This window comes from Danio rerio, chromosome 25 (assembly GCF_052040795.2).
Source record: "Danio rerio strain M-AB ecotype USA chromosome 25, GRCz13ab, whole genome shotgun sequence".
NCBI classification, from domain to species: domain Eukaryota; kingdom Metazoa; phylum Chordata; class Actinopteri; order Cypriniformes; family Danionidae; genus Danio; species Danio rerio.
The window spans coordinates 7,410,364-7,423,614 of NC_141045.1; the positions used below are offsets into that span (position 1 = coordinate 7,410,364).

At 35.2% G+C, this 13,251-nt stretch overlaps 1 protein-coding gene across 1 annotated transcript in view; it reads right to left on the minus strand.

Annotated features, from left to right (window-relative positions):
* Positions 1-5,023: 5,023 nt before the first annotated feature.
* The window catches only part of ptpn9a (protein tyrosine phosphatase non-receptor type 9a), a 33,203-nt gene continuing 24,975 nt past the window's right edge, over positions 5,024-13,251 (minus strand). Inside the window, exons 13-14 of the mRNA XM_087311530.1 lie at positions 9,079-11,041; positions 5,024-8,531 (exon numbers count right to left, since the gene is read on the minus strand). Coding sequence (XP_087167656.1) covers positions 10,851-11,041 — 191 coding nt within the window. The 3' untranslated portion in view covers positions 5,024-8,531; positions 9,079-10,850. The remainder of the gene's footprint in view (positions 8,532-9,078; positions 11,042-13,251) is intronic.

The window sequence follows — 13,251 nt, forward strand, 5'->3', positions numbered from 1 at the left end:
AACTAATAACATAAAATAAACTTAAATATAAATGAAATTAAATAAATAAAAACACAGCTTCAACATAGAAACCTTTACAATTATATTATGATTTAACCTACACAATTGACAGCAAGGTTACTATTCAATTAACTTCAGCGCCTTTGCGACTATAATTGTATCTTGACATTTTTTGCAATTAAAATATTGGAGCGAAAAATCAAAAGATTAATAAGAAATTCCACAGATGAATTGTTTGAAACAAAATAAAAAAATAACATCTTTGGGGGTAAAATTTAAATTTAAATCCTGTTTTGCTGGGAAAATAAACAGCTGTGACGTTTCCGCACTTCCGATAGCCTTGCTTCCGTTTTTCAAGTAAAATGGGCGTGGCTATTTGGTTATTAAACTTTATTTGTTTTTTTTCCACCAGTTTAATAAAAATATCTATAGCTACTGTAATGTCTACGAACGTATGCATTTAAACTACAGTCAAATCTTTATAGTCTACAGCTAAATTCTGGAAAGTGAGGCTGACATTTTTTAAATTTAAAGAGATTATTTGTTGTATTGTTTTCTTTTTTATAGCAAGTTTGTGTAGAGCTTATAACAAAATTTAAAATGAAACTTCAGAGAGCCTTGCTTCCTTTCTTCAGTTACGTGGCTATTTGTAAATAAAAAAATGTTGTTTAATTTTATTTGTGTTTTCCCCCACTATTTTAATGTATTGACCACACTATTAACATGCTGCTGGTTTGTCGTTTGCAAACCGTTTTGCCTTTTATTGTGGCATATTTTTCTGTAGCTGCTGCTAAAGTCTCACACATTCACGGAAAACAGCAAGCTTTTGTGTCGAAAAATAAGTTCGATACAATTTTAAAAAGCAGAAAGAATAGAGCCAGATCAGTCTCAAAAATATTACATTTAAAAACCATGGTTCATTCATCCGCAACTCAACTCAAGTTTAAAAAATCCTATTCGTAAATTCAAAAACACACAAATTCAATTCAGATATTCAAAACACGATTAAAATGTACAAAATCCAATTCGAAAATGTCAAAAACGATTTAAAAACACACAAATCCAATTTGTAAATAAAAAAAAACAATTCGTAAATTTACTTATCCAATTTGTGAATCCAAAAAATGATTCAAAAACACAAATACAAATCGCAAATTCAAAAAAACAATTTGTAAATTCACTGATCCAATTCTGAAATTCAAACAACGAAAAAATACACAAATCCAATTCATAAATTTGAAACACGATTAAAAAGTACACAAATTCAATTCGTAAAAAAAAAAAAAACGATTCAAAAACTCAAATCCAGTTCGTGAATAAAAAAAACAGTTCATAAATACACAATTCCAATAAATAAATGTAAAAAAACTATTAAAAAATACACAAATCCAATTCATAAATTCGAAAAAATGATTCAAGAAAACACACAAATCCAATTTCTAAATAAAAAAATATTTGTAAATACTCTAATCCAATTTGCAAATTCAATAAAACAATACATAAATACACTAATCCAATTTGTGAATTCAAAAAACGATTCAAAAACACAAAAATCCAATTCGTAAGTAAAAAAAAAAAAACTATTTGTAAATACTCTAATCCAATTCGTAAATTAAAAAAAAAACTATTCGTAAATACACTAATCCAATTCGTGAATTCAAAAAATGATTCAAAAACGCACAAATCCAATGCGTAAGGTAAAAAAAAACTATTTGTAAATACTCTAATCCAATTCGTAAATTCAAAAAAAAAAAGAAAATTCGCAAATGCACTAATCTAATTCATAAATTCCAAAAACGATTTAAAAACCCACAAATCCAATTTGTGAATTCAAAAAAAACTATTAAAAAATACACAAATCCAATTCATACATTTAAAACACGATTAAAAAGTACACAAATCCACTTTGTAAATTTAAAAAAGATTTAAAAACACACAAATCTAATTCATGTAAAAAAAAGATAATTTGTAAATACACAAATCCAATTCATAAATTCAAAACATGATTCAAAAACACAAAAATCCAATTCACTTGGTGAAAATATTGGATTTTTACTTGTAAATTCAGAAACTGTGTGCTCTAATTATGATTTGTTTTGAATTTACAAATTGGATTTTGTAAATGTGAATTGTGCTGTGCGTGTATGAAATTTATTACATAAATGTATTATTTTTGAGACTGATCTGGCTCCATGAGAAAGAGCAACTGTGATGTCTATTAAAGTATTCTCTTAACCAATAGTCTCGCAAAGTCAACTAATTAAATCCTACAACAAAAATTTTAATCAAAGTTCTGAAAAAAGTGAGACAGATTTTTTCGATCGCCCCCTGGTGGCTGAATGCAGTACACGTCATAAACCCCACCCTCTCCATGTAAACAAATGGGACCAAATGAGCCAAACCACAAATTAAAATGGCCACAGTTCACTTAATGGCCACCTCTGTGCCGATAATAAGACTTTTCGAACACTTCTCGTCAAAAACTTTTCTCTTTAAAAGTACGGAGCATTTTCAATTGTCTAAATCAGTGGTCACCAAACTTGTTCCTGGAGGTCCGGTGTCCTGCAGATTTTATCTCCAACCCTAATCAAACACACCTGAACTAGCTAATCAAGGTCTTACAAGGTATACTTGAAACATCCAGGCAGGTGTGTTGAGGCAAGATGGAGCTAAACCCTGCAGGGAAACCGGCCCTCCAGGACCAGGATTGGTGACCCCTGGTCTAAATAAATGCAGGAAACACTCTTAATGGCCTCTTGGACGCCAAACAATGTTTTCTACAACATGCATTAAATTATATAAACACTACTAATCCATATCTCTTTTTGTTGTTGTTGCATATGGCTCAAAGATGAGAGACATTCCAGTTCAGTGTCTGCATAATTTGCGTAAATTAAAGTGATGTCAAGTATGTGAAGTATATTTAAATGCAACTTAAGTGTATAAGTTTCTAATAACTTTAAGTGACATACATTGTCAAAACTTGTGTGAAATCATATTCCTCCCTCAATCACAGTAAGATAAGCTCATGTAAACATTAAATAACAAACCTATTCAGACTTGTGATGATTAAAAAATATGAGAGGAAATGATCGTAATACATTCATAGCAGTTTTTTTAACATGTTATGAAGTGATTTTTGTTCTAAATGTGGTTTTAAGGACAAACTAAATGACATTTAAGACTCTAATTGACTAAACTAGAAGAGTAAAGTTTTTAGACAAACTTTATGATGGCTTGAAAAAGCCTCGTCCGCAAGCTTGAAGTAGCTTTAAAGTTTAAATCATTGAAGTAGTTTAAGAAGATTGAAGCAATCGGCATAGAGAGATAACTACATATAGGTTAGCAGGTTTGTAGTATGGATTGGCATGTTTCTTGCTAGGTGGTTGCTAGGGCGTTTTGAGTGGTTGCTAAGGTGTTGCTAGGGTGCACTAGGTGGTCACTAGGGTGTTCTGTGTGGTTGCCAGGTCATTAAAAAGGTGTTGTTAGGTGGTTGCTAGGGTGTTCTGAGCAGTTGCTAAGGCTTTGCTAAGTGGTTGCTAAGGCATTGCTAGGTGTCTGCTAAGAAGTTGCTAGGTCGTTGCAAAGGTGTTGTTAGGTGGTTGCTAGGGTGTTCTGAGTGGTTGCCAGGCAGCTGCTATAGTGTTCTGAGTGGTTGCTAAGGCGGTGCTAGGTGGTTGCTAAGGCATTGCTAGGTGGTTGGTAGGAGGTTGCTAAGGTGTTTTGAGTGGTTGCTAAGGTGTTGCTAGGGAGTTGCTATGGTGTTCTGCGTGGTTGCTAAAGCAATGCTAGGAGGTTCTAAGTGTTTTCTAAGGTGTTGCTAGGCGGTTGCTGGTGTTTTGATTGGTTACTAAGGCATTGCTAGGTGGTTGCTGAGGTGTTCTGATTGGTTGCTAAGGTGTTCTATGTTGTTGCTAGGGTGTTTGAGTGGTTGCTAGGGGATAAAGGTGTTGTTAGGTTCTTCTGAGTGGTTGCTAAGGTGTTGCTAGGTGGTTGCTATGATGTTATGTGTGGTTGTTAAGGTGTTGCTAGGCAGTTGCTAAGCTGTTGAGTGGTTGCTAAGGCGTTGCTAGGTAGTTGCTAAGGCGTTGCTAAGGTGTTGCTAGGCAGTTGCTAAAGTGTTGAGTGGCTGCTAAGGTGTTGTTGCGTGATTACTAAGGTGTTGCTAGGCGGTTGCTGAGGTGTTCTGAGTGGTTGCTAAGGTGTTGCTAGGCGGTTGCTAGGGTGTTCTGAGTGGTTGCTAGGCAGTTGCTAACATAAATTACTATGGTTCTAGTATGAATTAGCATGTTGCTAGCATGTGTCTAGCATAAATTAGCATGTTGCTAGCATGTTTCTAGTATAAACTTGCATGTTGTTAGCATGAAAAACATATGAACTAGCATGTTGCTAGTATGAATTAGTATATTGTTAGGATGTATTGGTACGTTGTCAGTATGTCCAATGTAAAGTCAATGGCAGTTTTTTACAGTGGAAGTCTATGGGACTGTTGCTAGGGTGTTGTAGGTGGTTGCTAGGTGTGGCTAGTAAGTTGAAAGGTCATCAGTGATTGGCAGATTGGTAGTCTGAGTTAAATGAGCCCAATTTTAAGTCTGCATGACAGTCCAGCACAAAGTTATGAGTTCACAAAGTTTGGTTTTCCAAACTTTTCAGTTCAGTTTTGGGAAAACCTAAAGCCGGATCAGATAGAAAATTTATAGCAACCAGAGTCAGACCAGTTTGGGGGTTTGGTGGTTGTAGTATGAACGGTCTAGGAAGAGATGCATATAGAAATTAGTCTCAGAAGAAGACGGAAGGCTAATAAGTTTCTGTAGTATAACCATATCTTCTCTCTCTCTCAAGCCACCGTAATAAGACACTAAATGACATTTTATTGCATATCTTCTGTACCTCATGATAAAAACATTTGCCGTTTTTGGTAAAAAAAAAAAACATTAAATAATGTGTTTTTTAAACAAACATGCCTCAAAACCTTTAATTTAGTAATAAAAACCCACAAAAGAACAACAGCACCCAGTCAGGATAGAGTTCATCCATTTAATAAACTTTAAAACACATCATTTAGATTTGGTTTTGCTCAAATGACATTGCAGTTTGGACAGAGCGCGACGGGACACCAAGACAGTCTTTTCACATAAACATTTCGCTCAGTCTAAATGCACATGTAGAATAAGGCAGAGATAAGCACTTTATCACTAACAGAACTGCTGCGAACGTCTTAATAATCACAAGCGTGAGCATTACAGGTTAGTTTTTCCCCCTCATTGACGTAAGAAACAAGATAAAATCGGATATAAAAGAAAATATAATTTATGTATATTTATATTTATTTATATATATGTATATTTGCGAGTAATAAGTAAGGACGTGAAGCGTGAGTATAATATAAAAAAACACAACCGGTCACACTTTTGTGCAGAAGCAGGATCCTGGAATCATGGGGAGTGTTTACAGACGCTTCACTACAAGATTCAATATGAATTCAGTAGCTTTCAACCCGCAAACCAAATAAAAACGCGACTCTAACTGCACTTTACAGGAGCGGTGCTATTATTAGTACAATATTAACAGACGGAATTATTACAAAGTGTAAATGACTCACATTTACACCACACTAAATACACCATATCAGTTGAGTAATTATAGAGGTTTACCAATCCAGCCAAGTTGATGTGCGAAGCCTTTTTTTCGTCATTCTGGCCGTCCAAACCATAATCATCTTCCTCAAATGAAACTGCAAAAAAGTTAACAACGTACAGAGACATACCTGAAAGTACACACACATAATACAGGCAGAATTTAGACAATAGATGTGCATTCAGTTCCAGCAAATACAGTAACCAGAAGTTTACATACACTGGATAAAAAGGCACATAACCATTTAAAAACAGTCAGATGTTAATGTGACTAAACTATTTCTCTTTTAGGCAAGTTAGGATTATCACATTTGTTTCTGTTATGCTTAACAGCAGAATATTGAGAGATATTTATTTGAGAATTTTTTTATAACTTTTCTTAAAAGTCAAGTTTGCATACAATAAGATTATTCTGCCTCTGAAAAAGCTCAGATGATGATGTCAAGGTTGTGGAAGTTTCTGATTGGCTAATTGACAACATTTGAGTTAACTGGAGGCACAACTGTAGAATAGTATTTAAGGAAAACCTCAAACACACTGCTTCCTTGTGGGAGAACATGGGAAAACAACAAGCCAGAATCAACACAAAAGCCAGATTACAATAAGCTAAATTACACTGGGAAAAGACTAATTTGTGGAGACATGTCCTGTGGTCTGATGGAGCCAAGATTGAACCGTTTGGCCATAATGACCAGTGTTACATTTGGAGGACAAAGAGGAAGCTTACAAGCCTAGGAACACCATCCCAACTGTGAAGTATGGGGGCGGCAGCATCATGTTGTGGGGCTGTTTTGTTGCAGGAGAGACTGGTCCACTTCACAGCATTGATGGCATCATGATCAAGAACATTATGTTGAAATACTGAAGCAACATCTCAAGACATCAGCCCGGAAATTAAAACTTGCCACAAATGGGTCTTCCAAACAGACCATGACCCTAAGCATACTGCCAAATTAGTTAAAATGTGCTTTAAGGACAACAGAGGGAATGTTTTAGAGTGACCATCACAAAGCCCTGATCTGAACCCTATAGAAAATTTGCGGGCAGAGTTGAAAAAGCTTGTGTGAGCAAGACCCAGGCCCAGATTGGCTAATCGGGAGGACCGGGAGAATTCCCGGTGGGCCGGTGCGTTTTTTGGCCGCGAGGGCTGTTGTCCCTAGCTCCAGAATCTGTTGCTCTCAGCAGTCACACTTTTTACATTAATTTTTTTTTACTTGACCACAGTCTTCCTATTAATTATTTTACCAAAGCTCTGCTCTTTTTATCTATTTTCTCGCAGCCTGGTTAATGATATAACCAAGACGAGCCACATTTAACGCACAATTGTAGTGGTCCAGGGATTAACGCGTTAGGCTATGACACTGCGGACCTGGGTTTGATCCTCGTCTGAGTAGGTTTTTTTTTTTTTCATTTTTATTGTTAAGACATATAATACTGTTAGGGTTGTTGAACATTTGAAGTTCTAAAGCAGCTGTTTTCTCAAAAAAATACGTGATAGTGTCATTAGAAACTGATTTGGAAATGACCTTATTTTAATATAGTCAGTCGTGAACTGAGGTGGGCCGGTCTGAGGCTTGAAACTCCAGGGTTGAAAAGGAGTCCCACTCCGGCCCTGGCAAGACCCCCTACAAATCTGACTCAGTTACACCAGTTCTGTCAAAATGAATGGGCCAAAATTCCTTGTGAAAAGCTTGTGGAAGGATACCCAAAAGATTTGACCAAAGTTATACAGTTTAAAAGCAAAGCTAAAAAATACCAAGGAAATGTGTGTAAACTTTTGACTCGAGAAGTTAATAAAAAAAATTCTCTAAAAAATAAATCTCTCATTATTTTGCCATTTAGCAAATGTCAATAATTTAGGTAAACCTAACAAACCTAAAATAGTAAACGTTTAGTACGATTTACCATCAGACATTTTAAATGTTCCTTTTTTTAGAGTGTATGTAAACTTCTGGATTCAACTGTATATAATATCCTCTAGTGTGCAATGACTGTGCCCACATGGGTTGAATAGGAGTGTAAATCTCAAATGTTTGAGCTAAACGGGAGTATGTGAGGAAAGAAATATAGAGTTTTTGGGTGAATAGTATTATAGGTCTGAAAATGAATTGATTCGAATGTTATTCACGTCTGTTTCACACCGCAAGCGCAAGCAGTGCGTGAGCAGTGCGTATAGAGAGCAGAGGCTCATCGGCAGCTGCTGCACGTTCACTCTACCTCTGTATATTCTATCTAGTTTACCTATTGATCTATAGAAACACTTTTTTTTTGCTTTTCATCTGCACCAAGGCCCGCGGCAACTTCCTCCTATGCTGTTTCCTTAACCTGCAAGTCTTTATTTTACAAAGTATATAGATCCTACAAGACTGCATGCTTCTCAAGCTTTCATTCATGTCTGGTGCACTCAGCACACCATCGCCTGTGGTATCATGTCATTTTGTTTTTTAATTATCAGGATGATGTGGGCCTATAGTTAGAATAATATTTATACAATATGGTTATGATATTTATACATGATCAAACTAGTGTGCAACTTACTAAGCAAAACTAATACTAAAAGTGTTTTAAATTTGGTTCGGGCCCAAATAAATATTTGTTGCCGTTTTAATCGTTTAAGTTGATTTGATTGATATAAAAATCTGTGGATATTATCAATGTATTTATTGGGTAAATACTTCTACTTTTTACTGTCATTAAATGTGTATTTGGTCATTATCAATGCACGGTCACTTTAATTGAGCGTGAGCAGTGCTGGAAAAATAGTCCCAGCGGCACTGCTGCTTCAGCGACGCTCATGCCTCATGCTAACATTATAAAAGCTCTAATCTGTTAACATGGACGCCGAAAAAAACACGCGCTGCTCCTGTTCTGCTCACGCTTGCGGTGTGAAACAGGCTTTAAGCCTGGTTTATACTTCTGCGTCAAGTGACCGGCGCAACTCACGGCGCAGGCAACGCACGTGGCTGGGCATTTATACTTCTGCGCGCTGTCTCCGTTGGTCTGCATTAACACTTCCGAAACGCTAGTGGGCAGTGAGGTGTAAATGTTCCTCTGTGTCGAGTTTCTTCGCTTCTGTTTTGCTATTCTGAACACTTCCTGGATGTACAAGTGACTCAAACTCACTCATTTTGAGGCAGGAACCAGCGGACGTGCAACAACTTTAACCATGAGGTAAACAAAGAACAAAACTTTCCATCCGGAGCTCCTTCACGGGACTCCACACTTGTAAACAATCGCTCGCGCCATTCGCGCGGCTCTCGGTCCCGCCCAGACTCGTCGGCGCTAGCAAGCCGACCAATCACAGAGCTTGCGCTACGCGTTGTTGCGACGTGTAGTTACAATTTTTGAGAGGTGCACGTCAGTGACGGCGACGGCCACGGCGATGGGCTATGCGTCAGCGCCGTTGCATACGCCGGTGTTTGACGCAGAAGTATAAATCAGCCTTTAGTCACCTTCATGTCATTTCAAAGCTGACTATTCAGAATTTTGTTCATTATTTAGATTTATAACTCATAGTTTTAAAATTGTTTTGCGAAATTGGAGGCATTTTCAACTATTTTCTCCAGTATTTCGAGGTAAATCTTTCATTTCTGACACTAACTTCTGAGTTCAAGTCAGAATTGTGGTTTTCCAACTAATCTGACGCTGAATTGTAAGAAAAAAAAAACTGTGAAGAAGTCAGGACTGTGTTTTAACAGTAAAATTAAAAGGAAAATATTAAGTTTAAACACTTTCACAATTGTAACTTCATTCATTCATTCATGCATTAATTTTCCTTCGGCTTAGACTCAATTTTGATTTATTTCTTATGCACTACCTGACAAAAGTCTTGTCGCCAATCCAAGTTTTAGGAACAACAAATAATAACTTGACTTCTAGTTGATCATTTGGTATCTAAAGTGGCTCATATGAAAGGCAAAGGCCTCTAGGTTACGCTCATTAGGACAGGAAGGTCTAACTTTGTTTAAACAAAAGTCTTGTCATTTAACAGAAATAATGTCCAGTATAGATTATAAAGTCATGCTGCAGTGGAGAAAGAATGAATATCGTGTATAACTCCTATGAGCTTTGAGGACTGCATCCATACATCTCTGAATTTACTCAAATCACCTAATAAAGTCATCTGGAATATCAAATAAAGTGTCTTGCAGGACTCAAAATTCTTTGGATTCATCTTCAATGCCTCCTCCATCTTATCCCAGACATGCTCAATAATGTTCATGTCTGGTGACTGGGCTGGCCAATCCGGGAGCACCTTGATTTTCTTTGCTTTCTTGAACTTTGATGTGGAGGCTGAAGTATGAGAAGGAGCGCTATCCTGTGGTTTGTAAAGTAATGGGCAGTACAGATGTCTTCTTACCTCAGGATGTTGATGTTGCCATCCACTCTGCAGATCTCTCACTGAATGTAAAACCCCAAACCATGATTTTTCCTTCAGCAAACTTGACTGATTTCTCTGAGAATCTTGGCTCTATGCAGGTTCCAGTAGGTCTTCTTCTATTTGTGATGATTGGGATGCAGATCAACAGATGATTCATCAGAAAAATCGACCTTCTCCCGCTTCTCCAACTAGAAGTCAAGTTATTTTTTGTTGTTCTTAAAACTAGGAGACAACAAGACTTTTGTCAGGTAGTGTATGTGTTTATAATTCGCAACGGTGAGGTAAAAAGTAAAATAAAACTACTATATAATACAGATACTGTCAAGCTCCAAACTTCTATTTAAGAGCACTTACGATTGTGTCACAAAACATAATGGATTCGAAACAGCATACGGGTGACTAAATAGACGTAATATGTATTTTAGGACAAATTATAAACTTGAGAATGGAGATGTCGTGAAATTAAAACCCTTACAGTATTACAAAATAACCTCAGAAATGTCCAATTTTGTTCTGCTAATGCGAAGCATCACATGAATTTCTGGACAAAATTCACAGAATAAACTGCAGGAAACGCGGCACAACATTGCATACAGTACGCTACAATTGGATCATTAAACATTTAGACACCCCCATTTTCATTTACGGTAACAATTTCTGCTTCCATTCTATTTTTAGTGGAGTTTTAATCAAAAACCCAGCAATTTCGATCCAGTCTAAGAGTCGTGATCGAGCCCTGTCTTATGATTGGACGACAGCAGGCCTTGCTTCTTACTGATTGGTCGTAATCAGTCCTGTGCGGTCTCTGATTGGCTACGAGTGGGCCCTGCTGCTCACTGATTGGCTGAGAGCAGGCCCTGTCTCTGAGCGTGCTCGAGGATGGCGGCGTGGCAGAAGTAGTACTGCTCGGGTGTTTGAATGCTGAAGGCACGCTGTGATCTCATTCGCCGGACCGTCTGGCAAATGTTAAGCGTCCCGACGTCCTGCAGCTGCGACAGGCAGATGTCCAGCGCACAGAATGTACCTGAAAATACGGACAGATATTGAAATTGCGTTACTGTTTACTTCAGTTGGAACATTAGATATTTTGAAGAAATGGTTCACATTGACCTCCATTATATATTGTTATTTTTCAATACAATAGAAGGGAATGGGAATGGTTATCAGCAATATTCACATTTCATTTTATGTCTCAAATGAACTAAGAATTTACTGTATTTCTAAAATGATTGCATATAGATATTCTGGTAAATGTTGGTAACATTTTGGTTCCAGTTGACATGTTTTTTATTTTAAAATATTTTATGTAAAAAGAGATACTTTGAAGAATGTTAAATTCAAACAGTTTTGGTTTTATCTATTTTTTTCAATGATATTTTTCATTTAAATAGTGCAATTCAATGGGAACCAAAACAAATATTTTGAAGAATGCTGATTACCAGAGTTTTAGTTCTCATTGAAAGAAAAAAATGTAATATTTCTTTTGATATAAAAAGGTTTTAGTTCCTATTGAGCTCCACTTTATTGCAAAATATCTTGATGCAATTATTTCGAAGAATATCAGTTATAAAGCAGTTCTGGTTCACAACAAATTTCAAAAGATCTTAATATAAATAATAAAAAATGTTGGTAATCAAACAATTTTAGTTCCTACTAAATTTTAAATTATTACGTATTTTCAATTATTATTATGTGTGTTTTCATACACGCATTGCAATTTATTGGGAACTAAACATTTTGGTCCTTATTTTTCTAGAAATTATTTTAAAGAGTTCTAAACAATGTAACCAAACAATTTTAGTTTCTACTGAATTTAAAATTTTTAATGTATAAATATATATATTTTTAATTTTTGATGGGTTTTCACCTTCATTGTGATAGGACAGTGGAGATTTACAGACAGGAAAGTGAGGGGAGCAGAGATAGGGGAAGGATTGGCAAAAGACGTCAAACCCTGAATCCAACTTGGGTCGCCGTGATCACCTCCGTGCTGTGTCGATGCACTAACCACTTGGCTTTTGGCGCCAAAAAGTTGAAATATTTTTGAGAATGTTGGTAATCAAATGTTTTGGTTTCAATTGACTTTTTTTGTAAAAAAAAATAATAATTTAATTAAATTAAAAATCAAAACGGAAATATTTTATTTAAAAAAAATGTGTTGTATTTTTATATCCAAAAATTGACATTTATTGGGAAACCAACAGTTTTGTTCTCATTTTTCTTGTAAATATTTTGAAGAATGCTCATTACCATTGTTTTGGTTCTAAACAAAGTAAACCAAACAATTTTAAATTACGTATATATTTTTGGAATATATTATATTTTTTTAGTTCCCATTGAGTTCCACTTTATTGCAAAATATTTTAATGCAAATATTTAAAATAATATCAATAACAAAGTAGATCTGGTTTACAACAAATTTCAAACAATCCTATTTAATAGAATTTATCATTTAAAAATGTCGGCAATCAAACAATTTTAGTTCCTACTGAGTTTTAAATGATTTTTTATAAATATTTTTAAATATGTTTGTAAATCAAACATTTTGGTTCCAATTGACTTTTTGTATTTCAAAATAATTTATTGTTACAAAAATTATTTTTCCATTCACACATTTCAAGTCTGGGAATTAAACTGTTTGGTTCTTATTTTTCTTGTAAATATTTCGAAGAATGCTAATGCTAACCAGAGTTTTGGTTCTCATTCAAAGAATGTTGGTAACCAAACTATTTTAGTTCCTACTGAGTAAATTTTTATTAACAAATATTTTGATAATCATGGTTAATCAAACATTTTGGTTTCATGTGACTTGCATTTAAAAAATAATTTGTTTAAAAAAAAGTTTCATAGTATTTTTCATTTACACATTGCAATTAATAGGGAACAGTTAGTTTAAACAGTTTAGTTCTTAATTTTCTTGTAAATGTTTTGAAGAATGCGCATTACCAGAGTTTAGCTTCCAAACACTGAGTTCCACTGTGTTGCCAAATATCTTAATGCAAATATTTAGAAGAATATCTATAACAAAGCATTTCTGATTAACAACAAAAATTTGAAAAAGATCTTATTTAATATAGACAATTTTAAAATGTTGGTAACCAAACAATTTTTTGCACCTGCTTAATTTCAAATCATGTATACATATTTGGGAAAATGTTGGTAATGAAACATGTTGGTTCCAATTGACTTTGTTTTGTATTTCACAATAATTAATGTATCTTCCCTATTCGCACA